Source organism: Mustela putorius, unplaced genomic scaffold (genome assembly GCF_011764305.1).
Source record: "Mustela putorius furo isolate JIRA1106 unplaced genomic scaffold, ASM1176430v1.1 tig00004035_pilon_pilon_pilon, whole genome shotgun sequence".
NCBI lineage: Eukaryota > Metazoa > Chordata > Mammalia > Carnivora > Mustelidae > Mustela > Mustela putorius.
Genome location: NW_025422171.1, coordinates 1,112,482 through 1,137,401, shown reverse-complemented (window position 1 = coordinate 1,137,401; position 24,920 = coordinate 1,112,482). Strand labels below are relative to the sequence as shown.

Here is a 24,920-nt window from a genome sequence, read left to right as displayed (position 1 = left end):
TATGTGTTTACATTAAAACACATAATTATACATGTGTGACTGGGTCTTAGTACCAGTGCAGGAACTATATTTATTGAGTGTTTACTAGCTTCACAAACGGAATAAGTTCTAACACAGTCTAACATGTTGAGTAATATTCCCAACACCATATGTTAAAACAATCAGAGTATACTTACAACACTTATTCTTTACTTCACAAGGGAAGTTTACATGATTGTAATTCATCTATCTGTTCTAGAACCTAGCAAATTGAGGTGTTACCCCATGACCCACTCAGGGATGCTAATTTTCAGCTGAGGAATATTAACATTCACTTGCATGACATTTTGGCCTAACAATTAAAGATAGATAAATACCATCATCAAGCACACTATATTGTTCAATGACTTTTTTAAAGCAAGATTTTCTCAATGAAGGAAGCAGTGTGTTGATTTACATTCTTCCACCAGTCACTTTCCTCACTAATGCACTGGTAAGTATTTAAACGAGCAGCTACTTTGAGTAGCTCTGTTCTGAACTATGAAGCTAATTAACCATAGACCTAAGGGAAAATAAGACTAATACCTCAGTTTGTAGACTGAAGAGCTCAGTCCAAGGCACAATATTCATCCAGCTCTGTTCATTTTTTTGTGCTTGGAAGCTTGCAATAAAATCACTTCTTGTTATATCAGATATTATCACTTCTTGTTTCTTTTTCTTTTCTTTTTTTTTTTCAGATATTGTCACTTCTTGAAGAAAATAATTTGCCAGAAATTCTGGTGTTCCATTATTTTCTGTTTCAGAAAAACTTCCATTACTTGAAGGAGATAATGAAGTTCCAGCAGAAAGAGCTGTACAGAAAGAAGCCTCCAGTTCAGTGTTAGCAAACAGATCTGCTGGTGGCTTGTAACTGGTGCTGAAAGGAACTGCAGAATTTTGAAAATAAAGAGGAGAACAAGAAAGGGAATGAAATGCAAACCCTCTGGATGGACCAGCAGAATTAAGTCTACGAGGAGGCAAATCAATATTCGGCTGCGGAGGAGAGTCCAACTCAGAGAAAATGTTAGCAGAATTGTCGGTCTTATGGCCTTGGTAAGTTTCAGGTAGATTAGCATCACTGGTGTTAAATGAGACACCTTCACGAGCACAAAAACCAAAGGATTTAAGACGTGGGGGAGGCAGTCTGTAAGGGGTATGTGACGCAGGGGTAATGTCACTCAAATGGTCAGCTTGAAGGTCTTGGTCATACTTAGATGGACCAAACTCTTTGAGACTCCTAGCAAATATCTTAGGATGTAAGTGGGGATGATGGAGGAAACAAGCAACTTCAAAGGGCTCATCTCCCAAAAGGGCTGAACCATGGGCAGCAGAAATGCTGCAACTAACCAGTTTTGGGATAGGAGTATCTCTACACAGCGGTTGTTTAAATGAATCCATCTGACTTAAATCCAATGGCTTTTCCACATCTTCACACTCAAAATTGAGTGTTAAAGGTTTTTCTGATAGTTGGGAACTATCTTCAAAATCTTCAGAATCTTCAGAATCTTCCAGGTGATATGATCTAAACTTTCTGTTAGTCAAATGTGGTTGTTGCAGTTCTTCATTCCATTCAAAGAATGCTAAAAGAGGCTGTCCAAGAGGGAAAAATATAATGTAAGGGAAAATAAAAAATAAAATGAACAATCAAACATACTTCCTAGAATTGACTTCGGAGTAGACAAGAAATTGCTTATCCTAGAGCATTGAAAAATTGGAGATATACAAGATAATTTAAATACAATGCCCTTGTTATATAGATACAAATCTGAGATTTGGAGAGAACAGCAGTAATAAACACATCAAAGTTCTTAGTTTCTCTTTGTTCTTAGCATGTTGAAACTTCTAATACCCCTCATTTGATAGAAGAGGAAACGCAGGGCCACAGAAGTGTCTTGTCCAAAATTTTATAATTAGCAGTATCATAGTGTGTAAATTAGCCCTAAAATAAGCTGATAATTTGAAATAAATTATTCTAGTCTTTTATTCTGCTTTACAGCAATATTAAGGAAATGAGACAACTGATAGAAAATTTAAAAAGCTTTATCTTAAAAAATTGCAAGTAAATAAAATCCAGTTTTATATGAATTATAAGTCTTTGAGATATTTTAGAAGTAAGTAGCCTGACAGCACCTGGCTGGTTCAGGGGGTAGAGTCTGTGACTCTTGATCACAGAGTTATAAATCTGAGCTCTGTGTTGGGACAGCTTAAAAGTAAAATCTTTAAAAAAAATAATTAGGGGTGCCTGGGTGGCTCAGTGGGCTAAAGCCTCTGCCTTTCGGCACAGGTCATGATCTCAGTGTCCTGGGATCAAGCCCTGTGTCAGGCTCTCTGCTCAGCAGGGAGTCTGCTTCCCTCTCTCTCTGCTTGCCTCTCTGCCTACTTGTGATTTCTGTCAAATAAATAAATAAAATCTTTTAAAAATATAAAAAAAATTAGTCTATAATTTTACCAATGTAAATCAGGTATTTTATTTTATTATTATTTTTAAAAATCAGCTATTTTATTTTTTTAATTTTTTTAAGATTTTATTTATTTATTTGACAGAGAGAGATCACAAGTAGGCAGAGAGGCAGGCAGAGAGAGAGGAGGAAGCAGGCTCCCCGCTAAGCAGAGAGCCCGATGTGGGACCCGATCCCAGGATCCTGAGATCATGACCTGAGCCGAAGGCAGCGGCTTAACCCACTGAGCCACCCAGGCACCCCAAAAATCAGCTATTTTAAAAAAAGAGTAGTTCTTTCCCAACTCAGTCATTTCCAGTATACATTTAAATAATTACACTGCAGAACATATTACAAAACACATATTTGAAAATAATATTTAAAAACAATGTTTTTCTGGGTTTCTCTTAATTAGATAAACAAATGGAAAAAGAAAGTAATAGTGATAGACTAGACCTGTTAGATATTAAAGTATTTTATAAAATTGCAATAACATATCAGTGGAACAAAATAGATGGTCCAGTAATAGATCCTTAAACACATGGAAATTTAATAGATGACAAAGATGATATTTTAAGTCAATGGGAGGAAAAAGAATTTTCCAATAACTGTGTTGGGGAAAGTGGGTAGCTATCTGGAAAAGAATAAATTTAGTTCCATACTTCCTATCTTATACCAGGATAGATTCCAATTGGATGAAAAATTAAATGTAAACAAGAAACCATAAAACTATTAAAAAAAATAAGAAAAAACCTTTAGGAAGCATAGCCTCTGGATAGGGAAGATATTTCTAAGAATGATAATAAAATAAAACAATATAAAACAAAAACAAGAAACCCAAAGATAAAAAAATTTGCCTGAATTAAGAAATCTGCATGACAAAAAGATGATGAATGACATCAAAATACAAATAGCAAACTGGGATACAAATCTGTGCAGCTCAAAGTAAAAACAGCTTATTTTCCTAATACGCATTTTTCCTGAAATAAATAAGAAAATGACTAGGGTGCCTGGGAGGCTCAGTTGTTGCTTAAGTGACTGCCTTTGGCTAAGGTCATGATCCCAGGGTTCTGGGATGGAGCCACACATCAGGCTCCTTGCTCTGCAGGGAAGCCTGCTTCTCCCTCTCATTCTCCCTCTCCCTCTGCCTGCCGTTTCCCCCTGCTTGTGCGCTCTCTCTCTCTCTATCTGTCAAATAAATAAAATCTGTTAAGAAAAGAAGGGAAAAGAAAAGAAAAAAAAAGACTAACATCACAATAATAAAGGTAAAAAAACATTAATAGATAACACATAGAAAAGAACATACCTAGAGCTCTTAAGAATATGAAAACATGCTATCTTCATTCACAAAGAAATGAAAATTAAAATATCATTAATGCATTTCTCACCTGCCCAATTTGCAAAGATCAAACATTTGAATGATAAGCTGGGTTAAAGACGGACAGAATAAGACTCTCACATGCTACCAATGGGAGTGTGATTTGACATAATCTATAAAGAGGGAAGTTTGGCTAGAGTTAATTAAAATTTTCAGAATAGATTTTCTTAGGTATAATTGATGTGCAATAAACTGCACATTTTAAATGCATAATTTGAGGGGTACCTAGTTGGCTTAGTCAGTACAGCATGTGATTCCTGATCTCAGGGTCGTGAATTGGATCCCTACACTGAGGGTAGAGTTTAATTAAAAAAATAATAAGGGGCACCTAGGTGGCTCAGTTGGCTGAGAAGCTGCCTTTGGTTCAGGTCATGATCCTGGGGTCTTGCTCAGCAGAGAGCCTGCTTCTCCTTCTTCCTCTGCCTGCTGCTCTGCCTACTTGTCCCTGTCTGTCAAATAAATAACATCTTTAAAAAAATAAAGTATATAATTTGGTGAGTTCTGACATAAGCATACATCATGAAGCCATTATCATAGTGAAGAGAATGAACATAACCATCACTCTCAAGATATTCCTGTGCCCTTTTGTAATCCATCTCATTCCCCCCCTTGCAGTTCCCAGGCAACCACTATTTATCTCAATAACTTTATTTTGGTTTACATGTATTTTGTATCAATGAAATCATACAATTTCTATTCTTCTGTGTTTCACTTCTTCTACTCAGCATAACTGTCCTGATACATGAGGTTGCATGTATCCATCATAGGGCTATATCACAGTTTGCTTATTCATTTCCTGATGGTTGTTTCCAACTTCTGGCTACTACAAATAAAAGCCACAATGAGTACTTACGCAGAAATCTTTGAACATACACTTTCATTTCACTTGGCTGAGTCAAATGGTAGGTGTATATTTTTTAAGAAACCCGTCAAAAAGTTTCTAAAATTGTTGTGCCATTTTGCACTTCTACCAGCAGTGCATGAGTAACCATTGTTCCACATCCTCACATGTAGTCCCTTTTACGCCATTCTAGTGGCTATGTGAAAGTATCTCACTGTGCCTCCAATTTGCATATTCTCATGTGACTGATGATTTTGAGCATCTTTTCTGTATAACTTCTTTGGTGAAGTGTCTTTTCAAATCTGCTCATTATTTTATTGGGTTTTCTTATTACTGAATTGTAAGATTGCTTTATATATTTTAGATGACTTTGTCAGATATGTTGAATATTGAATATTTTCTCACAAATGCCGCTGGTGCATTCATTTGCTTAATGGTGTCTTCTAAAGAGCAAAAGTTTTTGGAATTAATGAAGTCCAATTCATCAATTTTTTAAAAAGATTTATTTATTTATTTGACAGAGAGAGAGAACACAAGTAGGCAGAGAGGCAGGCAGAGGGGGAGGAGGAAGTAGACTCCCCAGTAAGCAGAGAGCACGATGCAGGGCTTGATCCCAAGACTCTGGGATCATAACCTGAGGCACCCAGGTGCCCGCAATTTATCAATTTTTTTTTTAAAGATTTTATTTATTTATTTGAGAGAGAGAGAGAGTAAGAATAAGCACCAGCAGGGGGAGTGGGACAGAGAAGCAGATTCCCTCCAATGCAGAGCAGGGAGCCTGATGCGGGACTTGATACCAGGACCCTGAGACCATTACCTGAGCCATGCAAGAGCCCCTCATAATTTTTTTTTTTATAATTTCTTTTAATTTAAAAAACCTCTGTCGAACCCAAATTCATTAACATTTCTCCTATATTTTCTTCTAGATATTCTAGTTTCAGTTGTTATATTCAAGTCTATATTCTAAATTAGTCTTTGCACATGGTGTGAGCTAAGGACAGAGGTTCATTTTTGTTTATTTGTTTGGCAAATGGCCATCCAATTGCTCCAGAAAAGAGCATTTGTTGAAAAGATCATCCTTTCCACATTGAATTGCCTTGACACATCTGTAGAAAATCCATTGACCCTGTATATGTGGATATATTTCTAGACTTTCTACTCCATTCCAACTGTTACATGTTTCAGTGGTGTTCTCATGGTGCAGATGTCTATTTTACCCAAATATCACACTCTCCTAATTACTGTAGCCTTATAAAAAGTCTTAAAATCAGACAGTGTAAGACCTCCAAACTTTTCTTCTTTTTCAAAGTTGTTTTGGCTAACAAAGATGCTTTATATTACATATACAATTTAGAATCAGTGTGTCAATTTCTAAACAAAAAACTTGCTGGGACTTTGAGTTGGATTGAATCTATAATCTAATCTATAGATTAATCTGAGGAGAATCTGATTAAACAAATTTAATCCAAGAACATTTATTTAGGTCTTCTTCAATTGCAATTTTCTCAGCAATGTTGTGTAATTTTCAGTGTACAGATCCTGCTTATTTTGTCAAATTTGATTCTACATATTTCGTATTTTCTATGGTATTATAATATAAGTGGTATTGTTTTTTAAATACCAATTTTTAATTGTTGCCAGCATACAGAAATTAAGTTGGTTTCTTACATTTTTTTAAAGGATTTATTTATTTATTTGCCAGAGAGCGAGCGAGCGAGAGATCACAAGTAGGAAGAAAGGTAGGCAGAGAGAGAGGGAGAAGGAGGCTCCCGGCTGAGCAAGGAGCCTGATGTGGAGCTCAATCCCAGGACCCTGAGATCATGACCTCAGCCAAAGGCAGAGGCCCAACCCACTGAGCCTTCCAGGTGCCCCTGGTTTCTTACATTGACCTTGCATCCTATAACCTTGTCAAATGCACTTACTTACTAATCCTACTAGTCCTTCCATAGAATCTTTAAGATCTTCTACAGAGACATTTAGGTTGTTTGTGAGTAAAGAATGCTGATTTGTTGATTGTTTCCTTTTGTTATGTAAAAGGAAAGCTTTTTATCTTGATGAAGTCCCAATAATTCATTTTTGCTTTTGTTTTTCTTGTCTCTGGAGACATCTCTAGTAAGAAGTTTCTGTACCTGAGGTCAAAGAGGTTGCTGTCTGTGTTCTCCTCTAGGATTCTGATGGATTCCTTTCTCACATTTAGATCTTTCACCCATTTCAATTTTTTTTTTTGTATGTATGGTATAAGATGTGGTCCAGTTTCATTCTTCTACATGTGGCTGTCCAGTTTTCCCAACACCATTTGTTGAAGAGACTTTCTTTTTTCTTCTTCTTCTTCTTCTTTTTTTTAAGTTGGATATTGTTTCCTGCTTTGTCAAAGGTTTGTTGACCATAGATTTGAAGGTACATTTCTAGGCTCTCTATTCTGTTCCATTGATCTATGTGTCTATTTTTGTGCCAGTACCATACTGTCTTGATTACAGCTTTGTAATACAGCTTGAACTCCAGAATTGTGGTTTCTCCAGCTTTGGTTTTCTTTTTCAACATTACTTCAGCTATTTGGGGTCTTTTCTGATTCCATACAAATTTAGGATTGTTTATTCCAGCTCTGTGAAAAATGCTGTGGTAATTTTTTAAAAATTATTATTTGATTTTTTAAAAAAAGTTTTATTAATTTACTTTGTGAGAGAGAGAGAGCGCATGACTGGAGGGGAGAGGGAGAGGAAGACGCACATCCCCCACTGAGCAGGAGCCTGACGCAGCATTTGATCCCAGGACCCTGGGATTATGACCTGAGCTGAAGGTGGACGCTCAACTGACAGAGCCACCCAGGCATCCCTTTTAATTCAATGTAATTAACATATAGTGTATTATCAGTTTCAGAGCTAATTTAGTGATTTATCAGTTTCATATAATACCCAGTGCTCACTACATCAAGGGGCCTCCTTAATGCCCATCATTCAGTTACCTCATCCCTCCATCCACCTCCTGTTGGTTGGTAGTTTGATAGGGATTGCGCTGAATGTGCAGATTGCTTTGGGTAGTATAGACATTTTTTTTAAAGATTTTATTTATTTATTTGACAGAATCACAATTAGGCAGAGAGGCAGGCAGAGAGAGAGAGGGGGAAGCAGGCTCCCTGCTGAGCAGAGAGCTCGATGCAGGGCTCGATCCCAGGACCTTAGGATCATGACCTGAGCCACAGGCAGAGGCTTTAACTCACTGAGCCACCCAGGCGCCCTGGTGGTATAGACATTTTAACAATATTTGTTCTTCCAATCCATGAACATGGAATGTTTTTTCCATTTCTTTGGGTTTTCCTCATTTTGTCTCATTAATGTTCTATAGTTTTCAGAGTACAGATCTTCTACCTCTCTGGTTAGGTTTTTTCCGAAGATATCTTATGGTTTTTGATGCAATTGTAAACGGAACTGATTCCTTGATTTCTCTTTCTGATACTTCATTATTGGTGTAAGGAATGCAACAGACTTCTGTGTGTTGATTTTATATCTTGCAACTTTGCTGAATTCCTGTATCAGCTCTAGCAATTTTTTGGTAGAGTCTTTCTGGTTGCTGCTCTCTCCCTCTTCCTGTCTCCCTCAAATAAATAAATAAATAAATAAATAAATAAAATCTTTTAAAAAAATAAATGTTTTGTAGAATTCCCCTGGGAAGCCATCTTACCCTGAACCCTTGTTTGTTGGGAGATTTTTGATTCCTAATTCCATTTCTTTTCTTGTTTTGGGTCTGTTCAGACTTTCTATTTCTTACTGTTTCAGATTTGGTAGTTTATATGTTTCTGGGAATTTATTCATTTCTTCCAGATTGCCTTATATGTTGGTATATAATTGCTTATAATATTCTCTTATAATTGTTTGTATTTCTATGATGTTGGTTCTGATCTGTCTTTTTCATTTATGGTTTTATTTATTTGGGTCCTTTTTCTTTTCTTTTTGGTAAGTCTGGCTGGGGGTTTGTCAATATTGTTAATTCTTTTAAAGAACCAACTCCTAGTTTTGTTGATTTGGGTTTTTTAAAATTTCTATATCATTTATTTCTGCTCTAATCTTTATTATTTTCCTTTTCCTGTTGGATTTAGGCTGTTTGCTGTTCCTTTCCCAGCTTCTTTAGGTGTAAGTTTAGGTTGTGAATTTGAGATTTTCTTCCTTCTTGAGGAAGACCAGTATTGCTATTGAACATCTTTTCCTGTGCTTACTGACCATTCACATATCTTCTTTGTAGAAATGTCTACTCAAGACCTGTGCTCTATTTTTAAAAATGTTTTTTTTAAAGATTTTATTTATTTATTTGACAGATAGAGATCACAAGTAGACAGAGGGGCAGGCAGAGAGAGAGGAGGAAACAGGCTCTCCGCAGAGCAGAGAGCCAGACATGGGGCTCGATCCCAGGACCCTGAGATCATGACCTGAGCCAAAGGCAGAGGCTTTAACCCACTGAGGCACCCAGGTGCCCCTTAAAAATGTTTTTAAAAATTTATTTATTCATTTAAGAGAGAGAGAGTGGGGAAGAGGCAGAGGGAAAGAATCTTCAAGTGGACTCCCTGCTGAGCATGGCGCCTGACATAGGATTTGATCTCACAACACATGAGATCGTGACCTGAGTCAAAACCAAGAGTCAGATGCCCAACTGATTGAGCCTACCCCCTTACCCTATTTTTTAATTGGGTTGCTTTGTTGTTGTTGAGTTTTAGGAGTTCTATACATTTTGGATATTAATCCCTTATCATGTATATCTCTGCCAAAAATTTTCTTCCATTCTGTGGGTTATCTTTTTATTCTGTGGATAGTGTTTTTTGATGTACAAAATTTTTCTAAATTTTCATGAAGTCTGATTCCTTTATTTTTTTTTTCTTTTGTTACTTATGCCTTTGGTATCACATCCTGACAGATTACTGTTAAACCTAAAGGGTGAAGATTGGTCTTATGTTTCTTTTAGGAGTTATATTGTTTAAGGCCTTATATATAGGTCATAGATTCATTTTGAGTTAATTTCTGTATATGATATTAGGTAAGGATACAACATCATTCTTTTGCATGTGGATTTCCAGTATTTCCAGCACCATTTATGCTTTCCCCAATGAATAATCTTGGTACGTTTGTCAAAAATCACTTGACCGTATATACTAGGGTTTATTTCTGGACTCACTATTCTATTCTATTGGTTTATAAAAGTCTGCCTTTATATGAGCATCACACTGCTTTGATTACTTATCATTGGAGTAAATTTTGAAATCAGTAAGTGTGAGCCCTCCAGTTTTGTTCTTTTTCAAGATTGTTTTGACTATTTTGGAGTATCTTGAGATTCCATATGAATTCCACGGTGGATTTTTCTATTTCTTCTTTTCTTTCTTTTTCTTTTTTTTTTTTTTTTTAAGATTTTATTTATTGTGCGCCTGGGTGGCTCAGTGGGTTAAGCCGCTGCCTTCAGCTCAGGTCGTGATTTCAGGGTCCTGGGATCTAGTCCCCCATCGGGCTCTCTGCTCAGCAGGGAGCCTGCTTCCCTCTCTCTCTCTGCCTGCCTCTCTGTCTACTTGTGATCACTCTCTGTCAAATAAATAAATAAAATCTTTAAAAAAAAAGATTTAAAAAGATTTTATTTATTTATTTGACAGAGAAAGACATAGCAAGAGAGGGAACACAAGCAGGGGGAATGGGAGAGGGAGAAGCAGGCTCCCTGCTGAGCAGGGAGCCCGATGTGAGGCTCAATTCCAGGACTCTGGGACCACGACCTGAGCTGAAGGCAGACACTTCATGACCGGGCCACCCAGGGTGGCCCGATTTTTCTATTTCTTCAATAACATTGCTGAGCTTTTGATAGAGATTGCATTGAATCTATAGATTGCTTTGGGTAATATTGACACTTTAATAATAATACTGACATGAAGAAGCAGAAAAAGTTCAAGTTCATTGCTTCTTTCTTCTGCCTGCTCAAATCTGCCTTTGAATCCCTCTAGTGAATTTTTATTTCAGGTATTGTACATTTCAGCTCCAGAATTTCTTTTTGGTTTCTTTTTAAATCTTCTATCTCTTTACTGATATTTCCATTTCATCCATTCATCATTTTCTTGACTTTCTCCTCATATTCCTCTAGTTCTCTGAGCACCTTTTAGATCACTGTGTTAAAGTCTTTGTCTAATATATCTGCCACTTTGTCTTTTTCAGGGACAGTTTGCGGTTGTTTCAATTTTGGAGGAGGTCATACTTTCCTGTTTTTTGTGGGGTTTTTTTTTGTATGCTTTGTGATTTTTCTCCCATGAACACTGAGTATCTGAATCTAATAAATGTGGTAAATTTGGATATGAGATTCTCTTTCTTCCCCAGCGTTTGTTGTATTTTTGTTATTCTTTTTCCTTTCTTAATTGTTGCAGGCTATCTCTATGGTGAGGATCAGCCTGAAGTATAAACTTAATGTCCTCTTACGTCTCTTCTGAGCCTTTCTTTGGGTATGGGCAATAATTTTTTAATTATACCCATATAGGAGTTGTTTTGGAATGTCCTAGTCTTCAATGGTTGACTCCCAAAAGGGGAAGAGTAAAAAATGAGCAGGGAGAGTAAAGGTTCAGCTCTTTATATCTCCTGGAATTTGCTTTAGCCCAAAGAGGAGGGACTTGCAACAATAGGGGAGGTGCACCAAAGGCTGCCTACCTCTTTATCTGCCAGTTGGGACACAGTCATTTCCCCAGCCCTGCCACTACCCATCTGTCCTGTGGAGGCTACAACTTCTCTTCTCTCTAGTGTGACCTACGTGACTAGAGAAGTGAACTCAGAAAAAGAGTAAAATCAGGATTTTCAAAAGTTATTATCCATCTCTCCTTTAAAGACAACTGTAAGATAAAACAAAATTCTGAATGAAGGATTTGAGGAAACATTTACGGTTTTGTTTGGTTGTTGCTGTGTTGTTATTTACCATCTCAGATCATGATTTTTGAACAAAGTAAGCAAAGGATATCTAATGTGTTTTTATATATATATATTTTTTAAAGATTTTATTTATTTATTTGACAGACAAAGATCACAAGTAGGCAGAGAGGCAGGCAGAGAGAGAGGAGGAAGCAGGCTCCCTGCTGAGCAGAGAGCCCGATGTGGGGCTCGATCCCAGGACCCCGAGATCATGACCTGAGCCGAAGGCAGCGGCTTAACCACTGAGCCACCCAGGCGCCCCTGTTTTTATATTCTTAATTGACACAGTAACTTCAAAGTGGATCAAAGTAAATAAATGTTGCATATATTATTACATTTTCCCAAAATTCCTCTCAAAATTTTTCCTTAGAATCTAAATTTCTTTATTTTGGCAATTTTATTCTGCTAACCTAGATACCTAAGGGTTTTATTAGCACTGTTTTGTTCCTTTGGTTTTGAATATGCCTTTCAGTTTCTATGTGAATCACATTTTCCAATTCTATTTCTGGTCACAAAGGCCACAATATAACATGTTACAAACTTTAAGAATTATTAGTGGTGAATTTAGATGATCAGATAGGACTTTTCTCACTACTTTCATGATGAACTATTAATTACTTAGAGTAAGTGACTTTAGTTTCTTGTATGACAGTTTATTTGTCTATGAATGAAGTAAAATCACAGTTATTCCCCTTTGGTATTTTACAGCTACATTTATGTATGGTGACTCTCTCAGTCATATGACAGCTTTTTTATAAATGTGCAAATATTTTCCATTTTGAGGGCGACAACAGTTCCTGCAAATTCAAGCAATAAGTGTGCTATTTGAAGCAAAGGGCTCCCCTCACAATCATACAAATATGAAAACACAATATTAATTGATTTGGTAATTAACACTTACCTGTGCCACACTGGTATCTGGTTGCTCCTCCTGCCAGCTCATGTATGGTAAAAAATCAACATCTTCTTTGGCAATAAGTTCCCAAATATTAGGAATATTAGGAGAAGGCAATTCCTTACCATCCTATATTGAATTAAAATTAGGTAAAAACAAAACAGACATTATCAAATTAAATGATTACTATTCATTCTAAAGCCTGGTGAATCCTTAGTTTGAAATATGTATGGGTGTCAGATTAGATTGTTCTGGGCCACAAGGGAGGGAGAAAGAGTCTAAAAAGAAAATTATGCTCAGTTGAGTGGCTTTCCTCTTTCTTGAGCTGGGTGTGGGGGCTGTGGTAAGTGCCTTCTGTGGTCTTTTCCTCTTAAACTTACGAAAAAGAAAAGGCCTCGCAGAGGATGAGGGAAGCTCAAGCCCTTTCTGTTTTTTGAGGGTCTTGCGTTAATAAAAGGTGAGAAATGCCCAAATGTAGTAAAATTATAGTGTATCTCATAAATATACATATAACTAAGTAATAACTTATAACATCAAAAACATAACATATGTGACTCATTTAGAGAAATTATAATGAGCCCTTTGTGAATGTGAGGCTCTGGTTTCATGGTCCTCCCTGCCTCTCTTCTCCCTGCTCTTCATAAGCCATGAATGTGGATATTGTCAGTAACAGTCAGAGCAAGAGTAATTTTCTTAATATGTAAATACAAATGAAATAACCATGAATTAACAATACATACCCTCTTCTCAACTGCAACAAAGCTTGTAAACTGCGTTATGAGACAGTTTTCTTTACTGAGTTTAATAATCAGAGATTTTAAGATTTGCTTCTTCATCTAAAATAGAATCAAATGAAGTCATGTCTTATTTTATTTTTCACTGTTTAGCTATGTATGACCAATAAAACAAGTATTAAATAACCAACAAATGTATTTTTCTACAAAATAAACCATTTTATAATTAGTATTTCAAATAAAATTGAGTCAATGGCCCTGTCTAAATGTCTACAGTAGATGACTTAACATTCTCTGAACAATAGGATCAAGTGACTGGTTAAGTCATAGAAAAATAATTCATATTTATATAGTTCTTTATGACTACAAAGAACTCTCACTCTCAAGTGTGGGGGGTTTCTGCATTTTTTAACAGTCTCTTCCTCCCGTTTTAAAGATGGGGAATCCAAGGTGTGGAGATGTAGAGTGACTTTTTCAGGACTATTTGGTGGAAGGGCTGGTCAGTTGCCCACACAGATAAAAAGGCCTTAAGGAGGGCACCTGGGTGCCTCAATTGGTTAAGAGTCTTGGCTTCAGCCCAGGTCATGGATCCAGGGTCCTGGGATTGAGTCCCACATCAGGTTCCCTGCTTGGCATGGTGTCTGCCTCTCCCTCTACCCTTCCCCCTATTCGTGATCTCTCTCTCTCTCTTCCTCAAATAAATAAATAAAATCTAAAAAAAAAAAAAAACCAAACCCAAAAAGGTCTTAAGTAAAACAGAACACAAGGCTGCTAATCTAAGGGCAGCAAGGGAGTACAGTGAAAACACAAGGCCATCTATTACCTGCCATGACTGCATTAACAGCCAGGGGAGGTCCTCTGGTTCCTTCTTTTTGGGAGGGCATTGAGCACCACTTCTCCTAAGCCCATTTAAGTTCACAGCTACCAAGGGACCAGGTCATCAGGTGGGCTGGCTGAGTGGGACCCCCTGTTGGAGGCCTCATCAGGTCAGTAAAGAAGGCACAGGGTGGGCTTTGGCTCCACTGTGTGTCTTTGGGGTGGTCACCTACCTGTCTTGCACCCGGGCTGCTTCATCACTAAGATGAGAATACCAATGCCTATAGTATATAAGATCTTAGGTGATATTTATGACAGGAGCTTACCAAACATTCTCTGAGCCCTCCTCTGGCCTCCTCTTGATGAGGAAATGACCAGAGAATTCTTAGGAAACCAATGACATCCGTTCTTTCATTAATTCATTCAACAAACATTTACTGAGTGCCCTGCACCCCAGGTGCAGAAAATACAGATACAATGATGACTGCCACCATACCACATGTCTCTCCATTCAGCTATCCTCACTTTACAGTTCCATGGATAGATCAATTTAAGAAGGATGGAGAACAATGAAAAGAGCAAACCTCATGGTTCGTTTCATTTTCGTGGAGAATGCCGTCTTCATAATCTCGGATCAGAGCTCGTGCTGTCAGCTTGTGGATCATCTGTGTTTAAGCAGCAAAGGGGAAAAAAAGATTCAGATGGCTTCTCATTAAAGTCTTAACTTAGAGAACCACTTTTAAAATTGAGGTATAGTAGTACAAACAATAAAATTCACCCCTTTTAAGTGTACAGTTTGATGAGTTGTAACAAATGTATATAGTTGTGTGACTACCACTGAAATAAAGATACAGAATAGTTCCTTCAATTTCAAAAGTGAAGGGCACTCCTCATGGTCCTTGCTGTCACCTCCAGACCTTGGCACCCACTCATCTGTTTTCTATGCCTACAGTTTTGTCTTTTCTATAAAAGGGCATTTTGCTAATTCAATTTATTTCTAAAATTTTAAACTGTTCTTCTACTGTAGGAAGAAGTCCGCTTAGTGCTGTGATGCCTAACTGTGAATGTGACCTCCACTCTGAAGGGCAGGGGTGGCAAAATGTGCCCTGGGAAGTGCAAGGTGAAGGACTGCCCCCTTCCTTTCCAATAACTAAGAAACACAGCTGATTTTAATAGCAATGTTTGCTTACAATGATAATTCCAACTCTTGTAATTTTGTTATCAGTAAGGCCATAATTCACAGAATAAGTACAACTATAAAAACTTCAATTTTATGGAAAGTGACCTCTTTCCAGGTAAAACCCTTTTAATTATTAATTCCCCCCTTAGATTCATTTTTTTTAAAAAAAATAGGGAGAGTCCCTTAAGTTCTATACATATATCACAGGCAAACAATAAGTTATAATAATTGATTCAGGGCTAAAAAGTAAGTTGTATTTTATTTTTAAAAAAAGACAAAATATCTGCAATGTCTTGGAAGTAGTTTACCTGGCTAGGCAAATAAAAACTCCTATGAATAAAGCTACATATATATAGTATATATAGGTTAGGCATTTTCCAGGTCTGAATCTAATAGATTAAGTACTAATACAAATACTATAAACTTTCTGGTGATAATTCATTTGCTTTTACTCTGAAAGTAGAAAAAACAAACACATTCTCAATATATGTTTACTCTCAGTCCAGTACTGTTACACTTCATATTTCAAAATAACAAAGGTTGATCTGTGGTGCTTAATTTTTATCATGTCATGAACAACTTTGAGAACCTCCTTAAAAAGTGTTCCTGTATAAAATACCAAATTTATTGCAGTTAGTCATATCCACTGATGCCCATATGGATACACCTAGACTCAAGAACCCCAGAAAAAGAGCTGCTGCATCAGAAACTGAAGGAAAGTGTTCTCGTTTGTACAGACAACAGTTCCCCATATCATACTGCGTACTGAAGGGTCAAAATAGAAAAACAAGAACAACAAAGGTATGAAAATATAAATTTATTAAAACTTTCAAAGAGTGAGTTCATAGTTAAAGTTTTTAATCTTACAGTTCCAGTTGTCTTCTGAAGTTCACTAGTTGATACTACTGTAGAAAATTCTTTCTCTTGAATCAATGCACATAGAGTTGCCTGAAATGGGGGAGGAGGGTGGAATCCCTTATTAATTTCTCATTCTGTAGAGTCTTAGTTTCACCATGATTTTCTCTTTCCTTTTAATGGAAAGGCTCCCCAGTATCCCCAGTTAACTACCCATTCAGTTTCCAGTAGGAGAATATTTGCCAGCATGTTATGATACAAGGAGGAGGAAGGAAGAAAAGAAAAAGAAAATTGTTGGCAACATACGTTGCTCTTCCCATAGTAGAATGAGCTGTGTGCTTCCTTACCTGTGTACAATGAGGAATAAATCCATAGACAAGGAGTCGCTCGTTGTGGAACAAGGACTGCACCTGGGCTGGAGCCTGGAGAGGCTCAGGTGCATCTGTACTTAGCTGCTGCCATTTGATGGAGACAGAGTGACAACTTGGAGAATGTAACCTAGCCATTTGGTCTTCTATCTATTTATAAGAGATGAATTATTTCTCTTTCAATGTTACATCCAGAAAATAGTTACTTAATACTTAAAATAACTTTATATTCTCTCTCTCGGGATTTGTGCTACTTTGGTTTTGTTTTTCTCCTTCCTGCTTAGGGTACATTTTCAAAAAGATTTTCAATAGAATTCTTAATAATAGCATTAGCACATAATTTAAATACGTAAGACATTCCCAAATTATTCCATTACTTAACTACTAATATACAACTCTGGCAAGGAGTAGTTGCTAGTTATAAAAATTAATCTTACAAAGGACTTGAATAGACATTTCTCCAAAGAAAATATGGCCACTGAACACATGAAAAGATAGTCAATATTACTAGTCATTAGGAAAATGCAACTCCGAACACCAATGGATTACAATGTCACACCCTAGGATGGTTATTCTAAAACAAAAACCAAAATCAGAAAACAACAAGTGCTATCAATTATGTAGAAAAATTGGAACCCTGGTACATTGCTTATGGGAATGTAAAATGGTGCAGCCACGGTGAGCAACAGTATAACAATTTCTAAAAAACAAAACACAGAATTACCATATGGTCCAGAAATTTAACTTCTGTTATATACCTAAAATAACTGAAATCAGACCTGAACACTTGTTTATATGGCAATACTCAAAGCAGCATAATTCACAACCACTAAAAGGTAGAAACAACCCAAATATCTATCAACAAACAAATGGATAAACAAAATTTGGTATGTGAACACAATGAAATATTATTTAGCCTTTAAAGGGAAAGAAAAATTCTGACATATGCCACAACATGGATAGACCTTGAAAACATACCAAATGAAACAAGACAGGCACAAAAGTACACATATTGTATGATTCTGCTTTCATGAAGTATCTAAAGTAGTCAAATTCATAAAGACAGAAAGTAGAATGGTAGTTACCAGGGACTGGGGGAGGGTGGAAAGGGGAGTGGTTTAATGAGTAGAGTTTCTGTTCAGGATGATGAAAAGTTCTGGAGATGGATGGTGGTGATGGCTGTACAACATTGTGAATGTGCCTTTATATATTACTATTTTTAAAGATTTTATTCATTTACTTGAGACAGAGAGAAAGAGTAGGAGAGAGAGCACAAGTAGGAGGTAGGAGCAGAGGGAGAGAGAGAGAAGCAGACTCCCTGCCAAGCAGGGAGCCCAATGCAGGGCTTGATCCCAGGACCCTGGGATCTTGGGATCCCAGCCAAAGGCAGACACCAAACTGACTGAGCCACCCAGGCACCCCTAGTGTACCTTAATGCCACTGAATGCCACTTATGAATGGTTAAAATGGTGAAGTTTATGTATATTTTGCCAAAATAGCATATTAACTCCAGCAAAACATGTATAATACTTAAGTCACTTTTGATAAAAACACCTCCATGACTCTTTATGAAGAAGAAATCAAGCTATTAGGTAGGAGAATGAGCCAATTAAGGAGAATGCGTTCCTGCTAGGTGTCAGACGGATATTAACTAAGTAATTGCTTTCAGTAATTTTGTCATTTTCCTAAGTCCCCTTTCCATGAATGAAAACACAGAAGTTACTGTCACTAGATTTGCAAGACGATAATATTTCCATATGTTTAAGCATAAAACTAGAAATAAGATGTTTGAAAAACGTACCTGTTTTTTCCAACTATGTTTGGATTTTGAGTTAAAATACTCAAATACTCCAGCACCGTACTGGGACAAAGTCCTTAAGATATGGCGATTTGCTGTAGAACTGATCACAGGTTACATGTTTTAATTTTCAAGAAATTTTAGACACATTTTGAATTTCATGTAGTTAACAATGTTGACATAGCTCAAAACTCAGTAGAAGAGATACTGCATGCAGAAGAATTAGTCTTTGTAGTTGAGGTTAAAGAGATGAAACTCAGGAAGGACAGTAGGAACATCTGAAGGTTTGGGTAACTTAAGCTCCCACGTATCAGAGAACTTATTTATTTTTCACAATAGAAAAAAAAAAAAAAGAGCAGAAATTCTTGACTCCTGGTTTACCGAAGAAGGGAGTAGATGATTCCGAAAAACCTTCAAAAAAGTTAATCAGAGTGCTCGCTTCGGTAGCACATATACAAAAAGTTAATTGGAATACTGACAAAAACATCAACTTCCTTTCAATAAGTGTCATTTACCTAAATTTGATCTCAAAGGCCAAGCATTCGAAGTGTTAATAAAGTCTACATCTTAAAATATGATGTGTATCTAGACAGCAAAAGAGATAAAGAAATCTCTTTCTAGCAAAGATAAGCTTTGCTACTTCAATGGCAGCGTCCTATTAAATTTCTCTCAATAATAATTCTAAAACTATTAACCTTAGGGAGGTTCCTCCTGAAATAGTAAAGGCACAATTACTTTTCAGGAAAAGAGCTTAAAAAAATTATTTCTGAAATATTTCTTAGCCTATTGATTGGATTTGTCTTTGGTCTTCAAAATTGGTGGTGATTATAAACCAACTAGATAATTCCCCTAAGCTATAGTTTTGTTTGTATTTTATCGAAGTCATCGGCAACTGAGGCTTCTTGGAATCTTTTTTTGCTCCTGCTGCGTGGAGCTCAGAGGACAGTTTGTGACAACATGCAGGATGAAAGGTCTCTACTGGACAACTCCCATATTGCTAGAGTTTGTGAATACAAATGAGCATTATAAAACGAGGCAGAAACATTTAGAAAGGTCCTAAAACCTGACAGAAAATCAGTAAAAATTCCAGCTTCCTCAGGCTGTGTCGTGTCAAAGCACACGTCATTTCCCAAAAAGGTTCATGTCCATTTTCTCCATCACAGCAGCCCCTCCTTATTTCCTTCCTGGCACTTAGGAAAACCCATCTCCCCTTTCAGCTTATTGGATTACTTGCTGCCTATCTCCCTATACACAGCACTGTGGTCCAGCACCAAGGAGTGTCTGTCTCATGACTAGCTCTCAGCAAAGAAGGAATCAACAGGGTCCAGTATCTTCTGCAATGAGCTCTGAGACATAACACTGGCATAGCCTCTGATACCTGGTCAGGGGAGAAAGGGGGGTGTTGCTGTGTCCGGGAAGATAGAACAGGGCACTGGCTCAGGCAGGGAGGGGGACATGTCCCTGCAGCAGGGTAGGGCCAGCCACCCCATGTCCACAAGTTAATCAGGTAAAGCCTATTTAGGAGCAATTCCTGGGGAGTCCACTGTGGGGTGGATAAGTTTCCTGGTTGGTCTGTGGTCCTCAGATTAGAGAAGAAGACGAGGAGCTGTGTCTGAGGAGGGGCAGAAAGAGGGAAAGAGCCCTCTGGGCAGGCAGGTCTGGCTTGGGTACAGCAGAGAGGGCGCTCAAGGGGTGTGGAGGGTCCCAGCTCCTGTAGTTCATAGCTGAGGCCTGAGGAGGACTCCATCCTAGGACAGCACAGTGACCCCAGGAAACACCAACAGCCACCACTCCCACCTCCGCCCCTACCCCCATGTTGAGGGGTGGTCCTGCTCCATGCACTGCCTCAGAATAGGGAGGCCTGGTTATCACTTGCCAGACTGGTGACTATGTGGGGGAAAGTCCAGGGAGATGAGAGTGCAGGCATGCTCTTTGCAAACAACAGGCTGGCCCCTTCTGTTTGGTGCTTTCCTTATGTTTACACCATATGCCTTGGTTCAATCCAAAAAAAGCTAACTATAACTGGGGAGGGGGTTCATTCCAACAACCATGGGGGCCTAGCCTCCCAAGAGAAAGATCCTATTTCCATCATAGGGTTAGTAAATGCAGATGTGCCCAGCCACCAGAAGGGTGTGAAGGAGCAAAGAGTCTGGTTGGGGGCTTGCCCAAAGCAGTGGCCCTCAGCCCTGGTCAGGAACTGCCAGGGGAAGGTGTGTGCCTGGCATTGCCAGGTCTTCAGGCTTCTCAGGATAGGTTGGAAATCTTGATTTTTATACAAACAAAACAAAACTAACATTGACTTGGTGCTTGCCAGGTGTTCTTTTTTGTTTGTTTGTTTAAAGATTTTATTTATTTATTTGACAGACAGAGATCACAAGTAAGCAGATAGGCAGGCAGAGAGAGAAGGGAAGAAGCAGGCTCTCTGCGAGAGCCCTATGTAGGGCTCGATCCCAGAACCCTGAGATCATGACCTGAGCCGAAGGCAGAGGCTTTAACCCACTGAGCCACCCAGGTGCCCCTTGCCAGGTGTTCTTAAGTACTTTTTTTTTCCCCCAAGCAGTGCCAGTGTGTGGGTCTTCCTTACACCACATTTTTCTCACCCCACTGTAGGGCTGGGACTTAACAACTTTTTAAATATGAACTCATTACATTCTCAGAGCAAACCTATTAAACTTATGACATTTTCATTATCATCTTCATTTTACAGATAAGAAGTTAAACAACTTGTCCAGAGCTCTGCAACTCTATGCTAAACTGCTTCCATATACTGTTAGCAACTTCAAAACTTCTAAAAATCACGTGTAGGCCAACAGAGAAAACCTACCCACAGGCTACCTTTCCCCCCCACAGTGCTCACTGTGTGACTAGATCTCCTGCACTTACCCGATACCGCAGGAGAACAGCCTCGTGTGCTGGACATTTCTTTTCACAAGCTGCAATGTCAGACTCTCATTCTGGAGGTGCCCATCCGATATAAGGAGAATGCTCCGAAAGCCTTGAGAAGGGTACAGTAGATTTAAATATCGGAGTGTTTTCCAGAAGTCCGTATTTCCCATGGTAGGTGTAGCAGACTGGAGGAAATGAAGTGAAAGGTTATTCATTCCACCATTAACTGTAATCATTTACTAAGGCATGTCTCAAAGATGGTTTGGAGATATCATCACTGAAAAGACATTTTTAAAAATTATACATCTGTGGAACAACTATGCTTATAACCTGTTAATTTATTTCATATCACACAGTAACTACAATATTATTGGTTGACTTCTTTGATATTTTTTTATGGTATTCCTGGGTTTGCTGGCCTGGACTGAGGTGGCAACTAGTCATTCTCAGCTTGTGTCATTTTAAGAAAAAGAAAAAAAAAAGGAATAGAGGAAAACATTCTAACACCATTATGCTGGTTATATTTAGGTGGTAGAACTGTGGATGATTTTTTTTCTTTCTACCTTTCTTAATTTCTAATTTTTTAAATGAGTCCATCTCATTAATATTATATTAATATTATAGTAACATTCATATTATATATTAATATATAATATTAATTATATATTAATCACCATATAATATATTATTATTACTGTAATAATAACAAAAGAGCCCCACTGACATACAAAAACTGAAGGACTAGGGGTGTTCTATTATTGGTCTTGGAGGGAATAAGTCCAGATAGTACCATTAAAACTTGATAGGAAAAGACCCAAGAGATGAAGGACAGTTCTTTTACTTACCATAATGAACTCTGATGGCATATTATTGCTTGTGATGGATTTAGGATATGAAAATAATTCCTTGTAACCTGTGTGATAAGATTGGCATTGAGGTGCAGCTCTTAAATACTCACTTTATTGACCACTAACAATCATGTTTGATAGTTTAACATATAAAAAAAAACTTCACCACAGTATTCCTTCAAATAATTAACGTGCGTTGAAACTATGCACTTTTCTGTGTAAAATGTTCTGAGTAAAATCACATGTGTAGACCTCTGTTCTGTAGAAGATGGCTCATGCAAAGAAAGATGTGGGGCATCCCAACAGTGTAGGGCATGGCCGCCAGAGGGACACATTCTCCTTCCAGGCCCTTGGTACCCCAGCCTTACTTGATCTCTGCCCCCAGCAGTAACAGATGCTAGCTCCTTCATAAAAGGGCTCAGTCTTTTGCTGAATGGCACAGAAGAATCAATAGGATGTGACTATCCCCTCACTCCACTCTGGTTCCTTCTCTCATTCCTAAAATACCTTCTTCTGTGGCTGAGATGTCCTCAGGCCCCCACCTGGAGGATGGTGTTACTTTTCCTCTAAAAGGGCTGACCTGATGCTTCCTGAAAGAAAGCTAGATTTTTCTGCTACTGTGTTGACTTTAAGTGTTCTGTCCATATCGTTGGGACCCTCATACATGTTAAACCAAGGGTCTTGCATTTGGTTCAGCTGGTGGTAACCTAGTAATATTCATACAGTGCTTGCTCTCTAACAGGAATTGTTTTAAATCCTTTATGTGCATCAGCTCAGTACTTACAACAACACTATTAAGCAGGAACTATTACTCTTATATTACAGATGAGGAAAGGTTCAAGTAATTTGCCCAAGGTGACATATAGAGCTAGTAAGTGGTAGAGCTGGAATCTGAATCTAGGGACCTAGCATGAGTGTTCTCTGGTTCTTGAACTCCATGCTATGCTACCTCTTACTCCACAGATGAGGTCAGGCACCAATAGCCAACAGCTCTGCTCATGTCAATATTCAGGAGGAAGCACACTTTCAGGGGGACCAAAGAACACTCACCTGTGCCAAACTTGACAATATTTATCTTTTGCTTCTTACCCATCAAGGACAGTGCATATAAGGCAATTTGCTTGGCTTGCAAGAATGTTGCACCTTCCATGGAATTGGAGCAATCAAGACAAATAATCACTTCATTGTTTTCAGCTAGGTCAGGGACTGTGATACTGAGATCTGGTTGAAAAACAAGCATGCAGGCCTAAAAACAAAAAGAAGAAAGGTGCTGGGTTGATGTTTATCATAACTTAAACTGGTCTGGCTTGTTTATAGTGGTATAGGCATGCCTTTAAGATACTGCCAGTTCAGTTCCAGACCACCAGAGTAAAACAAATATCATTAACCAAAAAAAAAGTGAGTTAAATAATTTTGGATTCCCAAAACACATAAAAGTTATGCTTAGGAGGAGTCAAAGTGGCAGAGAAATAGCAGGCTGAGATGACATCAGGTAGCCGGAGATCAGATAGATAGCTTATCAAACCACTGTAAACACCTACAAATCCAAAAGGAGATAGAAGAGAATAAGAGCAACAATTCTAGAAACAGAAAATCGACCACTTTCTGAAAGGTAGGACTGGCGGAGAAGTGAATCCAAAGCAATGGGAAGATAGACCGCGTGGGGAGGGACCAGCTCTGGACTAGCAGCAGAATAACGGAGCACAAAATCAGGACTTTTAAAAGTCTGCTCCACTGAGGGACATCACTTGGGAGGCTAAACTGGGGTGAAGCCCATGTGGGGTCAGTGTGGCCCCAGGTCCTGCAGGGTCACAGAAGGATCGGGGGTGTCTGAGTGTCGCAGAGCTCACAGCTTTAGAGCGGGGAAGCGGCTACAGCAATAAAGCCGAGGAGTGAGCTCTCAACTCGGCGTTACCTTGAACTGTAATCCGTGGCATAGGCCACTGTTCTGTGGGTGAGGTCCCCACAAGATCTGGGGAGACATCCCCTGGGAGAGCTCAAGGATCTGCAGGGTTTGGAGACTCCAGGTGGAGCTGTGTGCCAGAGACAGAGATGCTTGGTCACAGGCTGGCTGAGCTCGGAGCAGGGTCAGAGGCCAGGGAGACAGGATTGAGTGAGTGCTTTTATCTGAGGGCGCACTGAGCAGTGGGACCCCAAGCTCTTCCCTCCTCTGGGCCAGAGATTGGGAGGCCGCCATTTTCATTCCCGTCCTGTGGAACTCTACGGAAAGCGTTCAGGGAACAAAAGCTCTTGAAAGCGAACCTGAGTGGATTACTTAGCCTGGCCCCTGGTAAGGGCGGTGCAATTCCCTCTCGGGCAAAGACACTTGGGAATCACTACAACAGGCCCCTCCCCCAGAAGATCAACAAGAAATCCAGCCAAGACCAAGTTCACTTACCAAGGAGAACAGTGGAATTCCAAAGGAGAAAGCAAAGAGAAAGCAAAGCATGGAATTCATGGCTTTCTCCCCATGATTCTTTAGTCTTTCAGCTAATTAATTTTTTTAAATTTTATATTTTTTTCTTCTACAAAATCTTTTTTTAACCTTTACCCTTTCCTCTTTTAACATTTTTAAACTAGTTTATCTTAACAAAAACTTTCATTAAAAAATAATAATAATCTTTTTTTGAACCTTCATTATTATATTCATATTTTACCTTTCATTGTCTCTAACTTTATTTTTGTATACACATAGGGTTTTTTCTTCTAAAAAATCTGGGGTATGACTTCTTTTAATAGATCAAAATATACCCTAAATCTAGCTCTGGGCTTGTTCTAGTCACCAGCCTGAGCAAATTCTCTCCCCTTTCTTTTTCTTTATTCTCCCAACCAACTTAGTTTATCAACTCCATCTTTAGAAATTTGAAAAAATATATATATTTTTCATCTTTATAGGCATATTCCATCCCTTCATTGTGTTTACCCTTATATGTTTTTCATTCTTTAAAATT

At 38.2% G+C, this 24,920-nt stretch overlaps 1 protein-coding gene across 6 annotated transcripts in view; it reads right to left on the bottom strand.

Annotated features, from left to right (window-relative positions):
* Window positions 1-24,920, bottom strand: part of PARP4 (poly(ADP-ribose) polymerase family member 4) — a 129,905-nt gene that overhangs the window by 19,219 nt on the left and 85,766 nt on the right. For all 6 annotated transcript variants that reach the window (XM_045072418.1, XM_045072416.1, XM_045072415.1 and 3 more), the window contains 10 exons: window positions 23,020-23,215; window positions 21,967-22,034; window positions 21,119-21,306; window positions 18,239-18,338; window positions 16,417-16,587; window positions 16,082-16,162; window positions 14,619-14,699; window positions 13,225-13,320; window positions 12,491-12,613; window positions 565-1,608 (listed from right to left, as the gene is read on the bottom strand). In XM_045072418.1, coding sequence (XP_044928353.1) covers window positions 565-1,608; window positions 12,491-12,613; window positions 13,225-13,320; window positions 14,619-14,699; window positions 16,082-16,162; window positions 16,417-16,587; window positions 18,239-18,338; window positions 21,119-21,306; window positions 21,967-22,034; window positions 23,020-23,215 — 2,148 coding nt within the window. The remainder of the gene's footprint in view (window positions 1-564; window positions 1,609-12,490; window positions 12,614-13,224; window positions 13,321-14,618; window positions 14,700-16,081; window positions 16,163-16,416; window positions 16,588-18,238; window positions 18,339-21,118; window positions 21,307-21,966; window positions 22,035-23,019; window positions 23,216-24,920) is intronic.